General features: G+C 35.2%; 1 protein-coding gene and 1 long non-coding RNA gene across 2 annotated transcripts; one reads left to right on the forward strand and one right to left on the reverse strand.

Moving 5' to 3' along the window:
• The first annotated feature begins 292 nt into the window (after window positions 1-292).
• LOC126687391 (ABC transporter B family member 21-like) lies at window positions 293-6,088 on the forward strand. The gene is made up of 12 exons (XM_050381944.2): window positions 293-650; window positions 739-793; window positions 908-1,083; window positions 1,979-2,200; window positions 2,274-2,512; window positions 2,625-3,150; window positions 3,235-3,508; window positions 3,607-4,406; window positions 4,505-4,771; window positions 4,857-5,120; window positions 5,197-5,490; window positions 5,599-6,088. The coding sequence occupies exons 1-12, from the start codon at window positions 432-434 to the stop codon at window positions 5,953-5,955; spliced, it is 3,693 nt and encodes a 1,230-aa protein (XP_050237901.1). The 5' UTR covers window positions 293-431; the 3' UTR covers window positions 5,956-6,088.
• A 122-nt stretch (window positions 6,089-6,210) lies between these two features.
• On the reverse strand, window positions 6,211-10,210 carry LOC126687392 (uncharacterized). The gene is made up of 3 exons (XR_007644112.2): window positions 9,396-10,210; window positions 7,233-7,558; window positions 6,211-6,468 (listed from the first exon to the last, which is right to left on the reverse strand). It is a non-coding gene; the product is annotated as an uncharacterized LOC126687392 (long non-coding RNA).
• Window positions 10,211-26,556: the final 16,346 nt, after the last annotated feature.

Below are 26,556 nucleotides of genomic sequence, written 5' to 3' on the forward strand. Positions count from 1 at the left end.
AAAAGATTATTTTGAACTTTTTTACAAGTGAAAAGAGGTCAATTTAATGATTTGGGGTACAATTGAAACATAAAATGGCAAAATAGGGTAAAATTAGAGAATTCCTACGTAGGGTATATTTACAAAAGGGACTAAAGGTGGGGTGTTTTGAGTGATTAAGCTTAAATTTAATAAATATAAAAATTGAGGAGTCAAACTAGTTCTATTACAAGTGTTATGAGTCCTCATGATTTTGTTAAAACTCTTTATCACAATCGCATGATTCAACTTAAAACTCTGATCACGGTTATCTAATGTTGATCAGTTTCTGCTACTGAAACTGTTATCCAAATATAATTAGGACAGTTCAAATATTTTGAGTTGTACAAAACTATATCAGTATATATAATGTTGAATGGTGCGATATACCATAGTTAAGTTAGCATCTTGAGATGGCCAATATCAACAGCAATGAAGCCGTTCGTATCTCATTGCCTTTTCACAAGCTTTTTTCATATAGAGATTGCATGGACACAGTTCTGATGATCATGGGCACAATTGGTGCGATTGCAAATGGGTTGCCTATGCCTCTGATGGCCATTGTCCTCGGTGATACCATCGACGCTTTCGGTCACAGCCAAGATAAAGATGTGGTTGATGTAGTTTCTCGGGTAAACAGAGTCTGCAATAATCTTATGAATTTGAAGAGAAACTAATAATTGCGAAAGTGTTACTAATTTATTGCTTGATAATTTTCAGGCATCTCTAAACTTCGTCTACTTGGGGATAGGCGCGGCAATAGCATCACTTCTCCGTAAGTTTTTTTTTTTTTTTAACGTAGATAGCATCCGACTACTAGAGTCTCATAAAGTATTATCTGTTATACAGAGATTATATAGTTTAAGCATGTGAATTTCTTGTGCTCCAGAGGTGGCTTGCTGGACGATCACCGGAGAGAGACAGGCCGTAAGAATAAGGGCTTTATATTTGAAAACCATTTTACGCCAAGATATTGCTTTCTTTGATAAGGAAACAAACACCGGAGAGGTCATCGGTAGAATGTCCGGGGACACCCTTCTTATACAAGATGCCATGGGAGAGAAGGTATAGAGCCATTTTTTTTATTATTATTATCAGAACTAGAACCATTAACAAGTACTCCCTCCGGTCCATATTATTTGTCGCATTTGAGAAATTTTGTTGGTCCATAATATTTGTCATGTTATAATATCAAGAGAGCATTAATTGCTATTTTTCCATGTTTACCCCCCAATAATTTATTGAAAGAATACAATAAACAAATAAAAATGGTAGTCATAAATGTAAACAATTTTCAATGTAGGGATAATTTAGTAAAAGTGTTTACAAATTAAGACATATTAATTGTATTCTTAGTTCTTGTGTTAAAGCCAAATGCGACTAATATTATGAACCGGAGGGAGTACTATTTCAACGTAGTAGGAGGTGAATTTAATTTTTTCCGTTAGAGGGAAAGGGAATGTATAAGGTGACTTATTCACTTTAGTTCTATTTGCACAGGTAGAAATTTATTCCACCTATATTTGAGGTGTAGAAAAGTTAAACTCTTTCTAAAAAAGGAATTTTTTATACTAAAAGCCTTAAGATTAAAATATTTTAATATATATTCTTTTTTTATGTTGAGATTTTTCTTAAATTAACAATTGGTGTGTATATAAATTTTTTAATTTAATATCTCTCATAAATAAGATAATCATTTGATTTTAATTATTTTTTATAGAGAAGTTTTTTTCATCTCATTTTATTACTCATATACATATATTCATATGTAAGTTGTAGCTTGGAGTTAAATTACATAAATTCAAAACAAGCTAATTCAAAACGAAAATAAATTCAAAACCAGAATATATTCAAAGCGTAGAGTTCTATATATATTGTAATTATTTTGAAAATATTACTATTGCAACTCGTACTAAGATCTCGTCCTATGCTTATGCATTCCTTCTATACATTGTTGCAGGTGGGGAAATTTATACAACTTGTAGCAACATTCGTTGCAGGATTTGTTATAGCATTTACTAAAGGGTGGTTACTCACCTTGGTCATGCTATCAGCTTTTCCCCTGCTAGTGATGGCTTTCGCTGTGACGTCTATCGCAAGTGCTAAGATGGCCTCCCGGGGTCAAAATGCTTATGCAAAAGCAGCAAATGTGGTTGAGCAGACTATTGGCTCGATCAGAACTGTAAGTTTTACATCGCAGATTTAATTTCTTTTTGAAGAGTATGCTTATTTTTTACAGTTTGTTTTTTTACCAGGTTGCATCGTTTACTGGAGAGCGACAAGCCATAAGTAATTACATGAAGCTTCTCGACGCTGCATACATTTCAGGTGTCGGTGGAGGCACTGCTTCTGGAATAGGTCTTGGAGTCGTAAATCTGGTCCTGTTCTGTACCTATTCTTTGTCAGTATGGTTCGGTGGGAGGATGATAGTGGAAAAGGGATATACAGGAGGCAACGTGCTCAATGTGATTGCTGCGGTGTTGGTTGGTTCTATGTAAGTCCCTTTTGTGGAATAGATAGGTGCCTGCGCACACACAAACTTGAAAGCGCACTCTTTGACGCTTTTATATAACTTTTTATCGCTTACTTATGGATGTTAACTTCAGGTCCCTCGGGCAGGCATCTCCAAGTATGACTGCATTTTCTGCTGGACAAGCTGCAGCTCATAAAATGTTTCAGACTATTATGAGACAACCTGAGATAGATGCTTATGGCACAACGGGAATGGTATTGGCTGACATCCGCGGAGATGTTGAGCTAAAGGGAGTAATTTTTAGTTATCCAGCCAGACTAGAAGAACGAATTTTTAACGGACTTTCTCTATCAATACCTAGTGGAATAACTGCAGCATTGGTTGGCCACAGTGGAAGTGGGAAATCAACAGTGATCAGTCTGATAGAGAGGTTTTATGATCCACAGGCTGGTGAAGTACTTATAGATGGAATCAACTTGAAAGAGCTTCAGCTGAAGTGGATCAGGAGCAAAATTGGACTTGTTGGTCAAGAACCTGTGTTGTTCACAGCCAGCATTAGGGATAATATTGCATATGGAAAGGATGGAGCAACAACCGAAGAGATAAGAGCTGCAGCTGAACTTGCCAATGCTGCTATTTTCATCGATAGACTGCCTCATGTAAGTGGTTGTCCATTATTTTTATTTTTATTCAGTGTGCTGTACAGTTTTTGCTTCATTTTACTCGAACCTTGTTGCATCCAGGGACTAGACACCATGGTTGGTGAGCATGGAACGCAGCTTTCTGGCGGACAGAAGCAGCGAATTGCTATAGCAAGAGCAATCCTAAAAGATCCACGAATCTTACTTTTGGATGAAGCTACAAGTGCCCTTGATGCAGAGTCCGAAAGGGTTGTGCAAGATGCGCTAGACCGAGTAATGGTCAACCGAACTACCGTAATCATCGCTCATCGCTTGACTACAGTAAGAAAAGCGAATTTAATTGCTGTTCTGCATCATGGAGTTATTGTTGAGAAAGGTACTTGAACACTTCAGCAAATTCATTTGCACAACTCTCACTTAATTGTTGAAAGGAATATAAAACATGTATGTATAACTTTCTTGTTGATTGATTAGGTTCACATTCAGAGCTACTCAGGGATTCTAAAGGAGCATACTCCCAGCTTATTGGCTTACAAGAAGCAAACACTACAAAAGAAGCAATGGAGGAACATCAGAGATCAGGTCTATATTCTGGATCTGAATCTCAATCAAGTCAGAGGAATTCATTCGGCCATTCATCTGGTCCAAGTGTCGCTGAAAACCCGAAGCCAGAAGCCGAACGTAAAGACATAGCTCCAAAGGTCCCCTATGCTCGCCTGGCTGCTCTTAACAAGCCAGAGCTTCCCGTGCTTATTGCGGGTTCGGTTGCAGCATGTGGGAGCGGATCAATATATCCTATCTACGGTATATTGATCTCCAAAGTGCTTCGGACCTTTTATGAACCGCCTCATCAGTTGACGACTAGTTTAAATTTTTGGGCTCTCATTTTCGTCGCACTGGGGTTTGCATGTATAGTTGTAATACCTCTACAGTACTATTGCTTCGCCGTAGCAGGGTGCAAACTTATTAAGAGAATAAGATGCCTTTGTTTCAGAAAGGCGGTGGGCATGGAAATCGCCTGGTTTGACGAGCCCCAGCACACAAGTGGCGCAATCGGTGCAAGGCTTTCAGCAGATGCAGCAACAATGAGTACATTGGTAGGGAACACCCTGTCACTACTAATTCAAAACTTGGCATCCGCGGTAGCAGGAGTGCTAATTTCCTTCTATGCCAGTTGGGAATTGGCATTGATTATTATAGCACTTATTCCGATATTAGGAATTTCAAGTTTTCTACAAATGAGGTTCATCCATGGATTCAGTGCAGATGCAAAGGTGTGCGCTCTATTTCTTGCAAACATCACCAGTTAATTTACTTAAATTTTTAACCGCTTTTGATGATTTGGTGCAATCTGCCGACTTAATTGCTGCAGATGGCGTACCAGGAAGCAAGCCAAATAGCAACTGATGCGGTTGGAAACATAAGAACAGTTGCATCTTTCTGTGCAGAAGAGAAGGTCATGCAACTGTATGGAAACAAGTGTGAAGGCCCTCTTAAGGCAGGACTCAGGCGAGGCATTATAAGTGGAACAGGATTTGGAATATCCTTTTTCATGTTATTTTCGGTATATGCAACCAGTTTCTACGTAGGAGCGCAACTCGTCAAGCATGGGAGAGCATCTTATGCAGATGTTTTTCAAGTGGGAATTTATGTTTTGTTGTGTAGCTTTGTTTTCTCCAGAAAAAAATGATTCAGTGATGTTGACCTATCATTTCTGTTTGCAGGTATTCTTTGCTTTAAGCATGGCTGCTGTAGGAATTTCACAATCAAGCTCTTTAGCTCCTGATTCCTCCAAGGCCAAGAGTGCGGTGGGCTCCATATTTTCCATTATAGACCGCAATTCAAAGATAGATCCAAGTGATCAGTCGGGAGCGAGAATAGAGAATGTGAGAGGAGATATAGAGCTTCGTCATGTAAGCTTTATTTATCCATCCAGACCGGATATTCCAATTTTTCGAGATCTAAGCTTGGAAATTCATTGTGGAAAGGTAATTTTTTTTCCACCTTGTTATTCTATTTGGTTAACAGAAGAGAAAGATGAAAGTGTATCTTTTCATTTTACAGAGTGTGGCTCTAGTGGGAGAAAGCGGAAGTGGAAAATCAACAGTCATTGCATTGCTGCAAAGATTTTATGATCCTGATTCAGGACATATAACTCTAGATGGAGTTGAAATTCAAAATCTCCAGTTGAAGTGGTTGAGGCAGCAGATGGGGCTTGTGAGCCAAGAGCCAGTTTTGTTTAATGATACAATCCGAGCCAACATTGCATATGGAAAGGACGGGAATGCAACCGAGGCAGAAATCATAGCTGCATCACAGTTGGCCAATGCGCATGAGTTCATTAGCAGCTTACAGCAGGTCAGTCTACTATCCAAAGATTGCACCTGTATCTATGGATATTTGTCCTTTTTCAGTTGCAATAAAAATTAAGCTTTTCGTGACCGAGATTGGATGATGCATATGCAGGGATATGACACTCTCGTAGGAGAGCGAGGAGTGATGCTGTCAGGTGGCCAAAAACAAAGGGTTGCCATAGCGCGTGCAATAGTGAAAAGTCCAAAGATATTGCTTTTAGACGAGGCTACCAGCGCCTTGGATGCTGAATCTGAGAAAGTGGTTCAAGACGCACTAGACCGAGTAATTGTGAGTAGAACTACAGTTGTGGTAGCCCACCGATTGTCAACTATTAAAAACGCAGATGTTATCGCAGTCGTTAAGAATGGGGGTATTGTAGAGAGGGGCAAGCATGAAGCTTTAATCAAAATATCTAATGGCTTTTATGCTTCCCTAGCTGCACCTCATATGAGTGCCTCAACTTCATGAACTGTTATTGGGAAGGTTCTTGCTATCATTTTGTGTAATCTAAAATCCAGACTATTATTCTAGACCATTTAATAAAATGGTCACAAAAATTTATCTAGTCGCAAAAATGGCCATTGATAGACGACTCATTAAACATTACATTTTTTATAAATAACTATCAGTAAGATTATCTTTTTTTCTTCTATAAAAATATGAATGAAATATAAAAAATTATATTTATAGATGAAGTATCATCATTCAAAAAGAAGTATCAAATTACAAAATTAGTATCTAATATCAACTGAATATCATCATTCAAAAGAAATTAGCTAATTATAAAATTAGTATCTAATATGATTGAATATATATAAATAAACAGCCAAAAAACTAAAATACTAAGTTAGGAATCTAAAATCTTAAGTGTCCTAGCAAAAAAAAAAATTCTTTTGAATCCAAAAGAGACTGCTATTCCCTTTGGCACAAGTCAGACACAATCGTCATGCGGTAGCCTTCTCGGATCCGATCCACATATCCCTGAAGTCACCAACAAATAATCAGCACAAGATGAAAATCACCCTCATTAGAACAAAATGAGAAGATTATTAAAGTACAGTCTGAAATAGATTAATAGAAGATTAGAAACAACCATGACCAACCAACATGTATGTTCAATATCAAATTACTAAAGTCCAGTACGAAGTAAAACCTGTTAGAAATTATTACAACCAACGGAACTGAATATAATTTCAAGTAACAAAACCGTGTGCTGGAGGTGTGCAAGTATATATATAAACAACAGATAAAATCACATAAGTGATACCAGGCAATAGCCATAAGTTGCAGATAGCAACTGGTCCATTATGACTTCCACAGCCATGCACCAATTACAAAGCATCATTACGGAATCCCATCATCAAGCAGTCATCGTATTAGATAGATGATAATACAACCACAATATCTAACCACTAAAACTAGCTGCAGTATTACAATTGTAAAAGGTAGGACAAGACACGCACAGATAAACGGAACAAAAAGGAATACTAACAAGCACCAGAATATCATCAATTGCACTATGTAATAGGAAATGAGAGCACACGACTCAATTCAAAACTCACAAATTCTAGTAAGAAAACATTACAACTTTAATTAAATTCCAATTAGTCAATCCACATATCAGTAAAACCCACATTTTTTATCATTAACAAATATAAACTAAACAAAAAAACATGTCAACTATTGTATACATTAGAAATATTTCTTAACAAGATTAATTAATTGAAATCAAGAAAATTACTCACATGTTAAGGTATGATTAACTTTGTAGGCCATCAGTTGAATGAGAATAAGCCGTTGGTAGGTCATTATATTGTTGAGCAAGGAACACTTCTTCAAACTTTCTAAATTTATCTTCCAATGTGTTTACGCAATCTCTCAATAATTAATTCTCTTCTCGAAGCTTAGTTTCACGATCAACCTTCGTAGTTGGTGGACCCTTCAAGTCTTCTAATTTTACTCCACCGCCATAGCCAGCCACATGACTATGGCATTGAGAACCAAAACATTTTTCAATTACATCTACGTTTGCAAGAGAGGGATCCGATTGAATTACCTCGCATATTTCATTCTAGACATGAAGAAATTCAACAAATAAGTCAAGGTTATGACCTACCAGCGGCTTAAAATAAATTTAGATTCAGTTCATATAGTAAGCAAACAGTTCATATGCAAGAGATAGGGCTTCAGTCGAAAAGTCAATGTTTTAGCACGTGTTACCTAACAAGCTATGCATAAACATTCCCCGACTGCTTGGGAACCATTAATCCTGCTGCAAAATGGACGGCATGTTTGTTGTGATGTAAACAGGCAAAGCATGCAATTCTACAAGTATTAAGATTTAGTATTTCTTTAATAATTCTCGATAAGACTCCATTGGTAGGATGCACTCGATTTCTACAGCAACCAGGGCTCTAAAACTGAGAAAAACATTCCCTAAAATAAAAGACCTCCCATAGAAAAACATTAAGTTAGGTTTCAAATTCAACATCTTGTATGCATAAACTTCCAAGAACAAAGGATCACTTCACCCCCTGAACTTGGGGGTGAAATGAGTTGATCAAATTATGAATACTCCAGAGACAAAAGTAATCAACTGAAAGATCAAATCAATAAAATTCAAATTAAGTCATCAACAAAAACTAAGCAAGAGAGTTGGATAATATACATTGGAAGAAAACAACAAAATCAAAAACAAGAGTTGGATAATTTACATTGGAAAAATAACAGATAATATCATATTTTTAATTGGAGTAGACAATTACTATAAAATTGGAGTAATTAAATAGAGTATAATGTAGTTTTCTTTAGCGAATCAGATTATTATCAAAATATGGTTCCTTTTAAAATTATGAACAATTTTGACTTATTGGTTCAGTTTGATTTTGAAAGAAAAACATTTCAGCTCATTTGTTGTACAAACCGAGCAAAAAAAAACACCAGTCGAATAGAGGTCCAAATTTTTAAATATTTAAAATTCCTATAAACTAGTTCAGATTGATTATGAAAAAATTAAAGAAATTGAGTTGGTTTTAAAAAAAATCAAAATTTCATTTCAGATGGAATCAAATGCACACCCCCTTACATGTAGCACAATGACATAGAAGTCAAAACCTTTGGAATGTTCAGAGCTAGAAATGCAGGAGATTTCACAAATCGCCATCAGTTAGAAGAAAAAAAAACTATTAAATGGTAAAAAAACATTTGAAAATGGAAAGGTTATTATGTACAGAGACAATAATAAGATAGTAAAATGCGGTTCAAAACTCATCTCAAGTTTGACAACAATAATAACTTAAGTCAAAATTGATAGGAAACCAATCAACTTTACAATGCCTAGTCCAATTCAGAAACGAGAAATATCATTTAAAATGTGTTTCAGTTATGTTCCTTAACAATGACGGAACGTCTGAAAACAGACAGTTCAATGGAAAAAGAGAGTATATGTAATGAGAAACTTCATTCAGACTAATTTTTTAAAAAATTCTCAGGAAATTGCTTATGCTATTAATTTAAACTTTCACTACTACTGAAGTGTTCATGAAGTGTTCAGTGCATTAGAATGAAATTTAGCCCTTCCTCATCATAACAAACAAATCTCATTACATCCAAATTTACAGTAACTGTTTGAGAAAAATAAACTGTTTTTGGTGTAATTTCACTTGGTTCTTGCCTAATCAATCCTAACATTATGCATTTCCTACCTAGAAAGAATTAGCTCATATCGGAGTGGTTCGCCGTAAATTAGGTATAAGGAGCAGTAAAAATGAATTAGCTCATGTCAGAGTGGTTCACAATACAAGTGTTGTTTTTTGCTAGCTTTCCATTCTGATTGGAGATGGTCTAAATGTTTAAGCTTAACTATATGGATTACTTAAAAAAATATCATTGAGGTTCATAAACTTTACAAAAACAGTCATATCAGCAGTGCTTTGCTTTGGATTTTCACTTTTTCAGTATCATGCCCATCCTGCAAGACAATGGGTTGTTTCAAATAGTATTAATCCATAATAATCGCAAACAATAAACTGATAGAAGTTTTGAAATTTTCAACTTCTGACATTAAAACATAACATCAATTCTTCTCCAACATATTAATGAAATTGGAAAAACACAAACAAACCGATTTTTATACATAATAGTAGTAATTAATGGTACTCGTATGGTCTGAAACACTGTGTTTGATTAGTCCATCAGAATTTGATTAGCGCATAAATTAATTCACATTCAAAATTATAATCAATAATAGAACCCTAATACTCCAATAGCAAACTATAAAAAATTGTAATAGAGGACCTTAAGATTAGCTCCTAATTTACAATGTAACTCCAAATTTCACCGATTCACCATATCTCCTAAACTACAATTCTATTATCGGTAGGCTACAAAATAGTAATGGAAGACTTTCAGATTAAAGCAATCAGTATTCGACGGAAAGAATGTAATTCGTAATACGATGTTAGTATTCTATTCCACTGAATCTACAGAATTAGACAGAATAAGATATGACACATGAAGATGGATTTGTTTATATGTGCAGGTGCAACTCTGATGCAAAACCAAAGTAGAATAAATGAGATTAAAAAAACATTAACTACTGAAAATCTAATCAAGTTGAGCTGTACACCCAAATCACACTTGCAAAGTTAGTCAATAAACCCTAGATTCAGCTCTCCTTGAATGGGATTGAAAAGACAAATTAAAAAAATATAACTACTGAAAAACCAACGAGTTTTAGCTCAAATGGTATAAGCGCTAAGCAGAAAACTGCTAGGTCGTGGGTTCAATTCTTCCCACAAGCGTTCCTCCTCCCCAAATTATCAAAAAAAAGAACTACTGAAAATCTCAGATTCAAATTTCTCTCTACATAAACCATAGATTAAAAAAAAAAAAAACTAATCAATTTGAGCTTGAGTTAAAAAACAGTATAATAAAAATCTTAAGTTAAAATTAAATACCTCCATCGATAATTTCATCGCCGAAATGAAGAACAATCACAAAGAGCTCAAAGTGAGTTCATCGCTGAAAACTGCAAAACAACTGATTACCGAAGAAGAGAATCAAATAGAGCGATAAAAATCTGAGAGTAAAAGAAAAGAATGTCACTTTGCTGGAATAAGACCTGAACTGTACTATTTTAATTAGAACGAGAATCACTTTACCCCTCAACTTGTCACAAAGTATAAAAAACGTTAAAATTACCAAAACAGAATCACGTTTACTTTAGACCCCTTTTGGAATGAATGAATTCCTTAAAAAAAGCTGGAATTCATTTATCTACATATACACTCGTTTTACTCCACTGCTTTTCATTTATACTCCTCAAGTGAAAAGTTAGCATTTTTAAGCTTTTTTAATTGGCTTAATCACCAAAAAATGCCAAACCTATACGTTTTGTGTCAGTTATAGCCAAACCTTTAAAAATCACCAGATTTAGCCAAACCTTATATGTTCCGTTTCTTTTTTAGCCATTTTTAAATCGAACCGATTTTTTTGACACCATGTCGTCCATGTCACCGCCAACTAAGGAATTGGCGGTGACATGGCAGCTGATATATTTAAATTAGGTTTGGCTATAATTGATACAAAATGCATAGGTTTGGTATTTTTTTGTGATTAGAGCAAATTTTAAAATCAAACTACTTTTTAAATTTAATAATTAATAAATTAATTATATCATTTATAAAATTCATTTATATTTAAACATAATTATATTTTCTATTTAATACTAAATAAAATTAATCTAATATTTCACTAAATCAAATAAATTTATTTAGTATATAGTTTAATGAATATGTAATTAATTTAATTAATAATAAAAATTAAAGGATAGTTTTAAATTTTTAGCCATTCAAATTAAAAAAATGAATTAATGTATTACTTAGGAATTAATGTTGAATTAAATTTGGTGAAAGTGTTTATTGTTCATGATGGTTTCGAACTTGATTTATTATTTTCAATGTTGTTGAGATCTTATTATGACTGAGTCTAGATAATAAAAAAAAGTTGTTATGTGTAAATTAAGGTAAGTTTTCAATGCTTTATAAATATCGTGACTTCACTTTATAGAGAAAAAAATGAGAAAAAAATTGAACATCTCCTTTAAATAAGCAATGATCTATTGAGAAATTATTTTTCCGTTTATGTGTGTGTAGTTGAATTATAAACAATGGCGTATGTTTGTTGTGTATATTACTCTCAGGTTGTTCGTCGGAACACGAACAATTGGGTCTCAAACGGCGGCGGTGTCGACGGACCGACAATTGAAATTTTAAAAACAGAAATTTTATGATGAATATGACATTGTTTATTTTTAATAAAATTTAAATTAATTATATATCCATCAAATATTATAAAACAAATTTATTAAAATCGATTAAGTTTATTAAAAAATTAGAGTAATTTTAATTAGTGTTAAATAAAAAAAAAATTTATTAAATATATATGAATTTTATTATAATATAATTAATTTATTAATTATTGAATTTAAAAATTAGTTTCATTTTAAAATTTGCTCTAATCACCAAAAAATACCATACCCATGCATTTTGTGTCAGTTATAGCCAAACCTATGTAAAATATATCAGCTGCCATGTCACCGCCAATTGCTTAGTTGGCGGTGACATGGACGACATGGTGTCAAAAAAATCGGTTCGATTCAAAAATGGCTAAAAAAGAAACAGAACATATAAGTTTGGCTAAATTTGGTGATTTTTAAAGGTTTGGCTATAACTGACACAAGACGTATAGGTTTGGCATTTTTTGGTGATTAAGCCTTTTTAATTCTTATCTTTGCAACTGTACATACATTGTGATTATATTACATATGAACAAAGTTAGTCCATCTATTATAGGAAGCCTCTAATTTTAGCTCAAGCGCCACCATACTATAATATATAAACTAATAAATTATTTCATAGAAGATAATGATCTTGTTTGCATGATACTAATAAATTAGTTGACTTATCTTTTAACGTATTTGACTGTTTTTTATATATTAAAATTCTTAAATAATTATTAAAAAATAAAAATACTTTGTAAGTTATATTAATTTAACTAAAACATCATTATACTAAAGTTGTGTCTTTAATTCCTTATTCAAGTACTCTTCCTTCATAATTATTAAAAAAATAAAAATAAATATTAATTTTATTAAAATATTTTTGTATGTATATTATTAATTTTCTTTTAAATATTTAAAATATCTTAGTATAATTTAAAAAAAATTGCACATTTCAAAATTTCATTTAATATTTTTAATTCTAATAGAATTTAAAATAGATTTAATAAATTTTTCTTATTTTAAAAATAATATAGTAAATTTTATGAATCATAACTATTTTTTTTCTTTTTTAATAATTGGAGAGTGAGAGCGTTTGTTAAAAAAATTGAACTCATAATTTTAACAGAAAGTTGTCCAACGTTTATATAACTTGAGTTATACCTCGTCGATATGAACCATTACTACTAGAAAATATCAATAAAGCAATACATGCTCAATGAAGATTCACCAATATAACATTGTAATATGTCATCACCCTGGCGCACAATTATATAAAAGAATAAATTTTATCAGTGGAACTTTTCAAGAAAAATGTTTTATTATAAACTCGCGAATTATGTTGGAAAAATGGTGTTTAAAAGGTTATTAAATTTCAAACGGTTTTGAAATTTTTATTTAGTTGGAAACTAGACATGACGGTGGTGACTTAAAAGAAATCGCATTGTAAGGAGTTATTCTATTATGTTGGAGTATCAGTAATTAGTAAATAGGAACTATGGTTATAAGGTTGCACTCGAGATTTAGTTCGGATTTCAGAATTTTGTCAGCTTAGAGTATGCATTGAGGATTTTTGACTTAGGAAAATTGGTTATGCTCTGCGTGTCTATTTACACTGAAAATTTTAAAAAGAAATTTTATTTTTACAGATTCGATTTCCGTCAAAAAAAAAATTGATACCGATATGGAAATTTTCGTAAATAAAGGAATTTTTATTTGTAAAAATTTAACTTCTGAGAAGTGATGAAACTTTGCCAGTTTTGATTTAAAAGCAGATTGTAAATTTTTCTAAATGAACGGTTTTGTAAAATCATGATATTATTTTGAAAGTAAGGCTCGGTTATAATTTCAAATTGAGAGTATTTTACTATGTTGATACATTTACGAACAAAAGAATTTTTCAACGAGTATTAATTATTTTCGGTTGAAAATGAAATTTAAATTGAGGTGCTAGTGATTTCAAATTAAAGGTGGATGGTGTTATTATTTGTTTGTGTTTACAGAAAGCGTTTTTCTAGAAAATTTTTATTTTGAGTATAACCAATACTCCGATTAATTTCGATTTGATCTTAATGATTTTCGATAGGATTCGGGTTTTGGTGATTCAAAATAAATGTCGAGGATGAAAAATATTGTTGTCAGAAGTTTAAGTTATGTATTCCTTAGAAATTGGTGTGTGTTTTTACATCTTAGTTTTCGAAGTTGATGGTATTGTCGAGCTGATTTTAGTTGGTTGAACTGAGACGATACTAATGGTGTTAGTTTTTAGCCATTATTTTATGAGAGCACATTTGATCTGATCGATATTTTGTTTTGCTGATAAACTTTCTCATTTGAGGTAATCGATGTTATGACCATTATAAGCTTTATAATGCGTAGGCGTTAAGAGATGTAAGATTACTTTCAGTGAGAGTGTCTGTATGTTTCGGTTTGTAGCATTGGAGTTTGGGTTAGTAAGATTATGATTTGAATTTGGGATTGTTCCTACACGTGTAGTGTTGCTTTGGTAGTCTTTGAGACTTGAGCCTGTTATTTTCGAAATATTTCCTCGTATAGCGTGTTGGTTATTCCCGGTTAGAAAATAAATTTTTAATTCATTCACACGTGGTGTTTGGAGAGTCGTTTGGAGTACCAGATTGTTGAACAATTTTTTTTTTTCCGATTAAATTATGTTTCATTTCATTTGACTCTCCTTAGTTGTCATTGTGGTAGAAATACCTTTGGGTAAGAGTTCGATTTAATCTTTTGAGATTGCGGTTTTGTTTTGCTTAAATTGAGTTTTGCGTTTTTTTTTGAGCTGTCACTCGGGAGTGAGTGATTTTACGGATCGGAAACTTGTGATGCGTAATTGTGTTCTTTTGTTCCGTTGAGAATGTGTTGCTCCGTATTTTCAGACGTGTGATTTCTTGCGTGCTATAATTGATTTTACAAGTACTTTGGTTTTGTGGTAAATTCGAGGACAACTTTTTTTTTTTAGTTGGGAAAAATGTAATGCCCCGTAAATTTTTATTTATTTTTCCGATGAGTTTTCGGTACTTTTGGGTCGTTTTAGTTTTGTGGTTCGTTTTAAGGTTTGATTCGTGGTTCGATTCAAATTTGAATTCGGTTATGGCTCTAGTTAGGTTGTGGTTCAACCGAATGGTTGAACCACGAGGTTTGGTTCTCAGATCTCAAAAGAGACCTGATGAAATCGTCAATATATATATATATATATATATATATATATATATATATATATATCACGTTATTTACCCAACTCTTTTGTTCCAGAATTATTCAGAAAACCCGAGCCGCTTACAAACCCTAACTATACACTAAACTCATACACTTTTACCTTCCTATTACTTCGGATTCGCATCTTGGTGAACTCATGATTCGTCATCCCTTTATTCTGTTCTTTCTAAATCTTTTGGACGTTCTTCATCGTTCATCGGTACGTCGTTTCTCCATGTGTGCGTTTTATTGTTCTCTATTTTATTATTGAGTTCTTTGCTGATTTCTTTGACTGTGATGTCGTTACTTAATGGTTATAGTCTCTTGTATATTGGGTAGTTAATTGTTTAAGCTCTCAGTTAAGATTTGTCTCATCGTTTCGGTTCGTGTTCATCGTTCACGATTTTCAGCGAGGTTCCGTAGTTGCAGTGTCAAAGTGTGGTGTTGATTCTTGATTGTTATTATGTTCTTGATTGCTTGATTTTGTGTTCTTGGTTGTTATTGTTATTGGGTTTATTTAGGAAGTTTAGATTTCATGAATGGTTTGAAATTGATGTTTCTGTATTGAGGAGTTTTTGTTTGACGGGTTGGCTATTATGAATGATTGTTGAAGATGATGAGGTGTCAATGGGTTAATGGCTGAATTGATTTATGTTTGGCATAAGGCTATGAGTATTGTTCATGTTCAATTTGGCTAAGATTCCAACGTAGTTTCTGGGCATGGTTTGTTGTTTGAGATTTGTTAGTGAAGCAAATAGTTCATGTTCATGGCTATGGACAATTTCTAGGTTGTTTGGGAAATTGATTCACGTTTGTTCTTGGCTTGAGTTTTATCTTTGATTTTCTGCAAATTGAGCCTGGTATTATAGTTGTTCATGCTACTGCTCCTTTCAAAAAAATTGTTGTGTTGATTGGACTTGGACTTATGGTTGGCAGTAATGAGTATAATTCAAACATGGGCCACGTTTTTTTTTTGGTCTTCCTTTGTTTCAAATTACATGGGTAATTAAGCTTATTTCTTTGACTTGCAAAAGTGATGGTTAATTTACCCATGTGGTCACTAAATTGTTTGGTTTCTAATCTATTGATTTCTAAATTTATCTTTTAACTGTTTTAGTTGATTTTTGATTTCAATTTACAAAATTAGTTTCAACTTATTAATTAGCGATTTAAATAATATTATTATTTATAATTTGAAATTTATTTGGGAATTAATATTTTAAATTTAAATTAATATTAATTTTATTATAGTTTATATGCGATTTTTTTATATATTGACTATATTAAATAAGAATTGGGGATTTTATTTAATTTTAAAGTTTATCAAATTAATTATATTATTGTTAATACCTAAAAATAAAAAGATAGTAAAATGCGGTTCAAAACTCATCTCAAGTTTGACAAAAATAATAACTTAAGTCAAAATTGACAGGAAATCAATCAACTTTACAATGCCTAGTCCAATTCAGAAACGAGAAATATCATTTAAAATGTGTTTCAGTTATGTTCCTTAACAATGACGGAACGTCTGAAAACAGACAGTTCATTGGAAAAAGAGAGTATACGTGATGAGAAACTTCATTCAGACTAATTTTTTAAAAAATTCTCAGGCAATTGCTTATGCTTTTAATTTAAACTTTCACTACTACTGAAGCGTTCATGAAGTGTTCAGTGCGTTAGAATGAAATTTAGCCCATCCTCATCATAACAAACAAATCTCATTACATCCAAATTTACAGTAACTGTTTGAGAAAAATAAACTATTTTTGGTGTAATTTCACTTGGTTCTTGCCTAATCAATCCTAACATTATGCATTTCCTACCTAGAAAGAATTAGCTCATATCGGAGTGGTTCGCCGTAAATTAGGAATAAGGAGCAGTAAAAAGGAATTAGCTCATGTCAGAGTGGTTCACAATACAAGTGTTGTTTTTTTTAACTTTCCATTCCGATTGGAGATAGTCTAAATGTTTAAGCTTAACTATATGGATTACTTAAAAAAATATCACTGAGGTTCATAAACTTACAAAAACAGTCATATCAGCAGTGCTTTCCTTTGGATTTTCACTTTTTCAGTACCATGCCCATCCTGCAAGACAATGGGTTGTTTCAAATAGTATCAATCCATAATAATCGCAAACACAAAGCAATAAACTGATAAATGTTTTGAAATTTTCAACTTCTGACATATTAAAACATAACATCCATTCTTCTCCAACATATTAATGAAATTTTTTTTTAGTTGGGAAAAATGTAATACCCCGTAAATTTTTATTTATTTTTCCGATGAGTTTTCGGTACTTTTCGGGTCGTTTTAGTTTTGTGGTTCGTTTTAAGGTTTGATTGTTCGATTCAAATTTGAATTCGGTTATGGCTCTAGTTAGGTTGTGGTTCAACCGAATGGTTGAACCACGAGGTTTGGTTCTCAGATCTCAAAAGAGACCTGATGAAATCGTCAATATATATATATATATATATATATATATATATATATCACGTTATTTACCCAACTCTTTTGTTCCAGAATTATTCAGAAAACCCTAGCCGCTTACAAACCCTAACTATACACTAAACTCATACACTTTTACCTTCCTATTACTTCGGATTCGCATCTTGGTGAACTCATGATTCGTCATCCCTTTATTCTGTTCTTTCTAAATCTTTTGGACGTTCTTCATCGTTCATCGGTACGTCGTTTCTCTATGTGTGCGTTTTATTGTTCTCTATTTTATTATTGAGTTCTCTGCTGATTTCTTTGACTGTGATGTCGTTACTTAATGGTTATAGTCTCTTGTATATTGGGTAGTTAATTGTTTAAGCTCTCAGTTAAGATTTGTCTCATCGTTTCGGTTCGTGTTCATCGTTCATGATTTTCAGCGAGGTTCCGTAGTTGCAGTGTCAAAGTGTGGTGTTGATTCTTGATTGTTATTATGTTCTTGATTGCTTGATTTTGTGTTCTTGGTTGTTATTGTTATTAGGTTTATTTAGGAAGTTTAGATTTCATGAATGGTTTGAAATTGATGTTTCTGTATTGAGGAGTTTGTGTTTGACGGGTTGGCTATTATGAATGATTGTTGAAGATGATGAGGTGTCAATGGGTTAATGGCTGAATTGATTTATGTTTGGCATAAGGCTATGAGTATTGTTCATGTTCAATTTGGCTAAGATTCCAACGTAGTTTCTGGGCATGGTTTGTTGTTTGAGATTTGTTAGTGAAGCAAATAGTTCATGTTCATGGCTATGGACAATTTCTAGGTTGTTTGGGAAATTGATTCACGTTTGTTCTTGGCTTGAGTTTTATCTTTGATTTTCTGCAAATTGAGCCTGGTATTATAGTTGTTCATGCTACTGCTCCTTTCAAAAAAATTGTTGTGTTGATTGGACTTGGACTTATGGTTGCCAGTAATGAGTATAACTCAAACATGGGCCACGTTTTTTTTTTTTGGTCTTCCTTTGTTTCAAATTACATGGGTAATTAAGCTTGTTTCTTTGGCTTGCAAAAGTGATGGTTAATTTACCCATGTGGTCACTAAATTGTTTGGTTTCTAATCTATTGATTTCTAAATTTATCTTTTAACTGTTTAAGTTGATTTTTGATTTCAATTTACAAAATTAGTTTCAACTTATTAATTAGCGATTTAAATAATATTATTATTTATAATTTGAAATTTATTTGGGAATTAATATTTTAAATTTAAATTAATATTAATTTTATTATAGTTTATATGCGATTTTTTTATATATTGACTATATTAAATAAGAATTGGGGATTTTATTTAATTTTAAAGTTTATCAAATTAATTATATTATTGTTAAGACCTAAAAATAATAAGATAGTAAAATGCGGTTCAAAACTCATCTCAAGTTTGACAACAATAATAACTTAAGTCAAAATTGACAGGAAATCAATCAACTTTACAATGCCTAGTCCAATTCAGAAACGAGAAATATCATTTAAAATGTGTTTCAGTTATGTTCCTTAACAATGACGGAACGTCTGAAAACAGACAGTTCATTGGAAAAAGAGAGTATACGTGATGAGAAACTTCATTCAGACTAATTTTTTAAAAAATTCTCAGGCAATTGCTTATGCTTTTAATTTAAACTTTCACTACTACTGAAGCGTTCATGAAGTGTTCAGTGCGTTAGAATGAAATTTAGCCCATCCTCGTCATAACAAACAAATCTCATTACATCCAAATTTACAGTAACTGTTTGAGAAAAATAAACTATTTTTGGTGTAATTTCACTTGGTTCTTGCCTAATCAATCCTAACATTATGCATTTCCTACCTAGAAAGAATTAGCTCATATCGGAGTGGTTCGCCGTAAATTAGGTATAAGGAGCAGTAAAAAGGAATTAGCTCATGTCAGAGTGGTTCACAATACAAGTGTTGTTTTTTTTTTAACTTTCCATTCCGATTGGAGATAGTCTAAATGTTTAAGCTTATATATATGGATTACTTAAAAAAATATCACTGAGGTTCATAAACTTACAAAAACAGTCATATCAGCAGTGCTTTCCTTTGGATTTTCACTTTTTCAGTACCATGCCCATCCTGCAAGACAATGGGTTGTTTCAAATAGTATCAATCCATAATAATCGCAAACACAAAGCAATAAACTGATAAATGTTTTGAAATTTTCAACTTCTGACATATTAAAACATAACATCCATTCTTCTCCAACATATTAATGAAATTTTTTTTTAGTTGGGAAAAATGTAATACCCCGTAAATTTTTATTTATTTTTCCGATGAGTTTTCGGTACTTTTCGGGTCGTTTTAGTTTTGTGGTTCGTTTTAAGGTTTGATTGTTCGATTCAAATTTGAATTCGGTTATGGCTCTAGTTAGGTTGTGGTTCAACTGAATGGTTGAACCACGAGGTTTGGTTCTCAGATCTCAAAAGAGACCTGATGAAATCGTCAATATATATATATATATATCACGTTATTTACCCAACTCTTTTGTTCCAGAATTATTCAGAAAACCCTAGCCGCTTACAAACCCTAACTATACACTAAACTCATACACTTTTACCTTCCTATTACTTCGGATTCGCATCTTGGTGAACTCATGATTCGTCATCCCTTTATTCTGTTCTTTCTAAATCTTTTGGACGTTCTTCATCGTTCATCGGTACGTCGTTTCTCTATGTGTGCGTTTTATTGTTCTCTATTTTATTATTGAGTTCTCTGCTGATTTCTTTGACTGTGATGTCGTTACTTAATGGTTATAGTCTCTTGTATATTGGGTAGTTAATTGTTTAAGCTCTCAGTTAAGATTTGTCTCATCGTTTCGGTTCGTGTTCATCGTTCATGATTTTCAGCGAGGTTCCGTAGTTGCAGTGTCAAAGTGTGGTGTTGATTCTTGATTGTTATTATGTTCTTGATTGCTTGATTTTGTGTTCTTGGTTGTTATTGTTATTAGGTTTATTTAGGAAGTTTAGATTTCATGAATGGTTTGAAATTGATGTTTCTGTATTGAGGAGTTTGTGTTTGACGGGTTGGCTATTATGAATGATTGTTGAAGATGATGAGGTGTCAATGGGTTAATGGCTGAATTGATTTATGTTTGGCATAAGGCTATGAGTATTGTTCATGTTCAATTTGGCTAAGATTCCAACGTAGTAAAAAATGATTTTTTTGGATAAAAGTTCAAAATGGCCCCTATGTTAATTATGGTTTACTTGTGATTAATTAGTGTTTAAGTGTGATTAATTAGAGTAAATTAAGTTGAATTAGAAACACACTCTCCATTTAAGTGCCACGTCAGCATAAGAGGCGGTTTTGAGCCGGTTTTGTCAAGTTCAGGGTAAAAGTGATCCGGCTTTCTCAATTTGGAAGTTTTTGATACTTTGTGCCAATTTCAGGGGGTAAAGTGATCATTCGTTCATTTTAAGAATAAAAATTTCCACAATTAACGGATGTTGGTGTCTTTCAACCAGACTTGGCGTTTTGCTGCCATTTTTGGCTTCTTTCTACTGATCTTCAATGTCTTTAACCGTATACTGATGTTTTCTACCAGGCTTTGGCGTCTTTCTGCTGTCTCTATACCATGCTTTGGTGTCTTTCTACCGTATTTTGGCGTTTTTATGTCATCCGTGGTGTTTTTATAACATATTGAAGCGTCTTTATGCTATTTATGAAGCCTGACTCCGTTGGATGTTTGAATCTCGTCTTATGGGCAGCTTTCTATTCCTCTTAGGGTTTATTCCAATCCTCTAGGGCTCGTCTTGAAGGCTTTGGGGCTTACTCTGATCGTCTAGGGCTTGTCTCGAAGGCTCTAGGGCTTATTCTGACCCTCTGGGCTTGTTTTGATCCTCTAGGGCTTGTCTCGAAGACTCTAGGGCTTGTTCTGATCATATGGGCTTGTCTTGAAGGCTTTGGGGCTTGTTCTGAAGGCTATGTCGCTTATTTTTATCCTCCGGGGCTCCTTTATTTTCGGCTGTTCATATTTTGGGATCTCTGCATTTTTGTCTGTTTATCTTCGGAAATATATGTATTTTTGTCTGTCCATCTTTTGGGATGTCTGTATTTTTATCTGTTCGGTGGAGGATTCTATGTTCTGTCTGTCTATCGGAGGATTCTGTGTTCCGTCTTCCTACTTTTTGTCTTTAGAGGTACTTTCTTAGCATATCCTCAAAGGATGTACCTTTTCGTCTTTTAGTGGCTTGTGCCTTTTAAAGAGAGTCATCCCCTCATTTCTCTCTCTTCTTTTCTATCCTTTTGATTTGAAAATTTAGTTTGGATTATGGCACCACCCTGGAACTTTAGGGAGCCGTGTATTGATCCTGACCGGCAGGCTGACCATCATGCTACTTTACTAGAGTTGGGCGAGGAGGTCCCATTTTTATTTCGTCAAGAGGGGCATTTGTGTGCCAAGACTCATCGAGAGGTGTGTTTTTGCTATTTTTAACTTGTAGATAGACTTTCTATTGTCTGTATGTTTGAAGTACATCCGAAGTATTGTCAAAACTCAGCCAAAAGGGGGGCTTAAGCCCCGAAAAAATTATTCTGGAGGGTGGAGAGAGTCGGCGGCGACGCCAAGACATAGTGGCGCCACCGCCACTATGTTCTGGCGGTGCCGCCAGAATAAGCTAGCGGCGCTGCCAGTGATACTGGTGCCAGTGTATCTGTGGCACGCGACATCTGAAGTATTATTTGACTCTTTCGGTTCGATTTTTGATGATTTTGACCCTGTTTTTTTTTATCTTTCTATGCTTTCCGGAGAGAGATGTGTTTCGTACTTCCGGGAACTTTGTGGAAACGCATATCTGGTACGGTGCTTTGCCTGCTACTGTTTGTTTTTAGGTATACGCTACGGGTTTCGGCCGTCTTGCCAGTGGTCTGTTTACTGCGATGAGAATCTGTGACAGCGTTTCTCTGCGTGCGTTGATGGAGCGGTGGATGGACATCACCCATACTTTCCACTTGCCGGTTGGAGAGTTGACAGTGACTCCTTCGGATTTCTCGCTGATCACGGGGATTACTTTTGGAGGTCCGCCTGTGCCTTTTGATGGTGGTTTTGGATTTTACGCTCAGAGCGATACATACATCTTTGAGATGCTAAGTTTTGTGCCGGAGATGAAGGGTCGCAGTCTTCGACATGTTGAGGTGTATGAGCGTTATAAGGAGAGCTTTCCCCAGACTAGTGACGAGGTTGATCTGATCGCCCGAGCTTTCATCTATTATCTGATAGGGTCTACTTTTTTGTAGTTCAGGCGCTACTCTACCACTTTGTGCGCTGCCGGCCTTAGAGGACTTGGACTCGGTCAGTTCCTATGACTACGGGTCTGCTGCTTTGGCCTATCTTTATACCAGCATGGATCGAGTGGTTCATGGGGCATCCTGTCTTTCTAGGATGTGGCATGCTGTACACGTGAGTTCTTTTATTGCTTTTTGACTGCATCGTGTTTTTGATTTTGTTATCTTATCCGGTCTTTTTTCTGTTCCGGATGGGCCTTCTGACTGGTTTTGGTGTCCTTCCGGGGTTAGGATACCCTATACTGAGGTTCTCGGACTTTTCACATACTCTGACGTAGAGTCAAGGAGCTAAGTGCAGAGGCAGGCTGAATGAGCTGACGTGGATAGACGTGAGTACTGAACTCTATTTTTGAATTATTATGAGTCTGATTTACGATATTGACCCCCAGCTTTATTAGTTACAGGAACTACTTGGAACACTCCGCCCGGAGTTCGTTGGCCTCGGTGGGTATAGGGTGCGTTAGAGAGGTCGGACATGCGTTATCTGATGCATAGCCCGAGTTGTAGGTCAAGGTTTTTGAGGGAGCATGTTCTTCGTTGGTGGGGTGGCCCATGTGTTCGTATGGTCCGGGTTGGACCTCCTTTGTCGATGCTGCGCGGCAGGGACGTGACATCGCCTGCTCTTCGACCGGATCTAAGGGGTTAGTCGGCTACCAGTTTGGTATCTGTCCCTCAGTTGAGCTATCTGGACAACTTCGCGAGACACCGTCATCTGGGGAGGCTTCCACTGGATGTTTTGCCTGTCGTTCAAGTTCAGCAAGCGGCTACAGGGCCACAGGTATGTGTTACTTTTCTGGTTTTCTTTATCTGGATCTCTTCTTCCACTTGAATTCTTTTCTGATGTTCTCTTAGGGAGGTGCTAAACGTGGGACTCGTTCTGTCCGTGATAGGGTAGACGGTCCTAGGTCTCCTAGTTGAGTCCCAACTGGTAGGCGATCTGGTGGTATTGACATGGTCTCCGGTTCTTTGAGTTAGATGCCGGAGAGATCTGCGCGTTACAGTGGCGTGCATGGGCCTGTGCAAGATTCTTTTCCCTTATGCTACATGACGCATTCCTTTGCGCCTGTCGACTTTACTAATATGAGTGGTTTTTCCTTTGTCCTTTTATTTTGAGGGCCTGTTTGCCCTGTTGGACTGCGCGTCCTTCTCTAGTTTTCAGCTATTGGTGTTTGACGTGGCTCAGTTAGCTGATGCTGCTTATTACTGGCGTGATCGCCTGTGCACTGTCTCTGCATAAATGAGGGTAAAAACAGTATGCAATATTTCTATCCTATGTGTATGCATGTATTCAGTCCTATAGTTGTGACTGCTCTCTGGTTTCTTCTGCAGTTGTGCATTGATGATCTGGAGGAGCAGTCTGACGGATCTGCGGCCAGCTGACAGTGACATCCCTCCAGGGTTCCCTGGCGGGGAGGTGGACTTTGTGCCGGCGATCGTGGGCGGAGAGCCCGTGGTAGTCGAGGATTCGATGTTCGAGGAGGTCGTGGAGACTTCGCCTCGTCTTCTGGTGGTGCGCAGACTGGGCGCTAATCTGGAGACACTCCCTTTTGGAGCCGTTGCGGAGACTGAGAGATCCTGGAGCAGGATTTAGACTCTGATGGTTAGGCTTGTACTGTATGTTTGTTATGTTTTGAACACTTGCTTTTATTGATGACTGTGTATGCTGGCACAATGTTTTGTACATTTGGCGTTCCGGACGCCACTTTCTATAGCGTAGTTTCTGTTTTCTAATTTAGCTTTTCCGGCGTCTTTTGTCCTCTCTGCTCCTGGTTTCTGGCTGGTGGAGACCTGATGCCCCTGGCTTTCTACCTGTTGGAGACCCGATGCCCCCAATTCTCTGACTGCTGGAGACCTGATGCCTCCGGTTTCTCTACTGGTGGAGACCTGATGCCCCTAGTTCTCTAGCTGGTGGAGACCTGATGTCCCCGGTTCTATGGCTGGTGGAGACCTGATGCCCCCCGGTTCTCTGACTGGTGGAGACCTGATGCCCCCGGTTCCTCGGCTGCTGGAGACCCGATGCCCCCTATTCTCTGGCTGGTGGAGACCTGATGCCTCCGGTTCTTCTGCTAATGGAGACCTGATGCCCTCGGCTCTTCTGCTGGTGGAGACTTGATGCCCCCCCTATTCTCTGACTGTTGTGAGGCTGGCGCATGTAGGTGGAAGCTTGCATCTTGGAGTTTCTGGAGGGAAAGGGACCTTACATCCCTAGTCTTCTGGGCGGATAAAAGGCTAGCGCCTGTGGCTTCTGGGTGATGTAAGGCTGGCGCTTGTGGCTTTTGGGTGATGTAATGGCGCCTATGGTTTCTGGATTATGGGGACCTTAAATTCCCGGTCTTCTTGGCGGATGGAGATTTTACATCCCCATATCTCTGGGTGAGGAATTCATATGTTTCTGTTGTTTGGTTAGGGAAGTCTTCTGTTTTTCTGTTTGAGGACTTCAATGCCCATTGTTATTAGATTTTCATCTCTGTGTAGCGGAGGCATATCGTATATTCTGTAATTCTCTTGGAGATAGAGGCTTGTCGCCTATTGTGAGGGTTGTGATGGCCCTTGTTGACCGGATATTGTCTCTGGTATCATAGGTGTGGTGTCTATTCTAGGGTTTTCTTGAGAGCCTGGGGTTGGCGCCTGTTGATTTTTGTGGTCCTGGCGTTTATTTTTAAACGTTGCGGCTCGACATTTGTTGTTTCTTGTGTTTCTATGAATTCGGTGCAGAATAATTAATAAGTCCCTAGCAAATATTTTTGGTGCTAATAGTTGCGAGATATTTTAAAAAGGTTATCGTGAAAATTTGATAAAATTTGGAAGTAGAAATTTTATCAAGCGCATTCAATGCAGAATTAATAAATCGAAAATGATTTATTAAAAATAAAATATAAGTCGGATGAGAAGAAAAATTATATTTTTATTCTTTTTATATTTTATTAGATTTTTGAGTAGATTTTCACGAAATTTGGAAGTCTTTACCGTAGGGGCTATGGATGACTAATTTAGAAGGTGGTTTAAAGTGCATGATTGGACTAGTACTAAACGACACTTTACCTATTTAAATGAATTAAAGCATATGAAATGAGCTTTTGATATGAAATGAGCTCAGAAGCTCATTTCATTAAGTTTCAAACTTTAAAAGAAAAACTTGGGTAATTGATTCTAGGGGTCACTGCACTTTTCAAGAATTGCAAAATGGTGGCCAAACTTCAAAACGTAACAAAATGGTTACTAAACTTTCAAATATGTGATTTTGGAAGGTTTTTAAGTGTTTTACGGTCAAATTATACATATGTAGTAATCAAATTTTGGTTATTTATGAAAAATAATACCTTATATTTCATATATACACATAATCAACAAAAAATCAACTCGAAATATTTTTCTTCGGTGACCAAAAATCCTTCTATCTTAACAAAACCAAATAGTATAGTAACTAAAATGTTACGTTTTGAAGTTCGGTCACCATTTTGCAATTTTTGAAAAGTATAGTGACCTCCAAAATCAATTATCCGAAAAACTTGCTCTCAGAACAAAAACAAAACCTAGGATTTCGACCGTTTCGACGATTTTTCGATTCTAACTCCGTTCTTCAAAGATTACTCAAGTAATCGAGGTACTATATCCGTATTAAACGTTTATTTTGATATACTTTGAATATATATTCGTTTATTAACTGTTACAGTATCATATCGAACGTATACATATTGTTTATACGTTCGGAATGTGAAAATGGATAGATTGGATTGTGTATACATGTTAGGGCGGAAAAACAGGGTTAAAGCACGTCGAAAAGCTCGGAAAATTGAGTTTTCCGGGGCTGTG

The sequence above is a fragment of the Mercurialis annua genome, linkage group LG6 (assembly GCF_937616625.2).
Source record: "Mercurialis annua linkage group LG6, ddMerAnnu1.2, whole genome shotgun sequence".
Classification (NCBI taxonomy): domain Eukaryota; kingdom Viridiplantae; phylum Streptophyta; class Magnoliopsida; order Malpighiales; family Euphorbiaceae; genus Mercurialis; species Mercurialis annua.

Bases quoted from the DNA above. Each gene is read 5' to 3' on its own strand.
- LOC126687391 (XM_050381944.2), top strand. From the start codon at position 432: ATGGCCAATATCAACAGCAATGAAGCCGTTCGTATCTCATTGCCTTTT. The intron at 2,513-2,624 runs GTAAGTCCCTTT...TGTTAACTTCAG, and splicing joins GCGGTGTTGGTTGGTTCTAT to GTCCCTCGGGCAGGCATCTC. The intron at 4,772-4,856 runs GTGGGAATTTAT...TTCTGTTTGCAG, and splicing joins CTTATGCAGATGTTTTTCAA to GTATTCTTTGCTTTAAGCAT.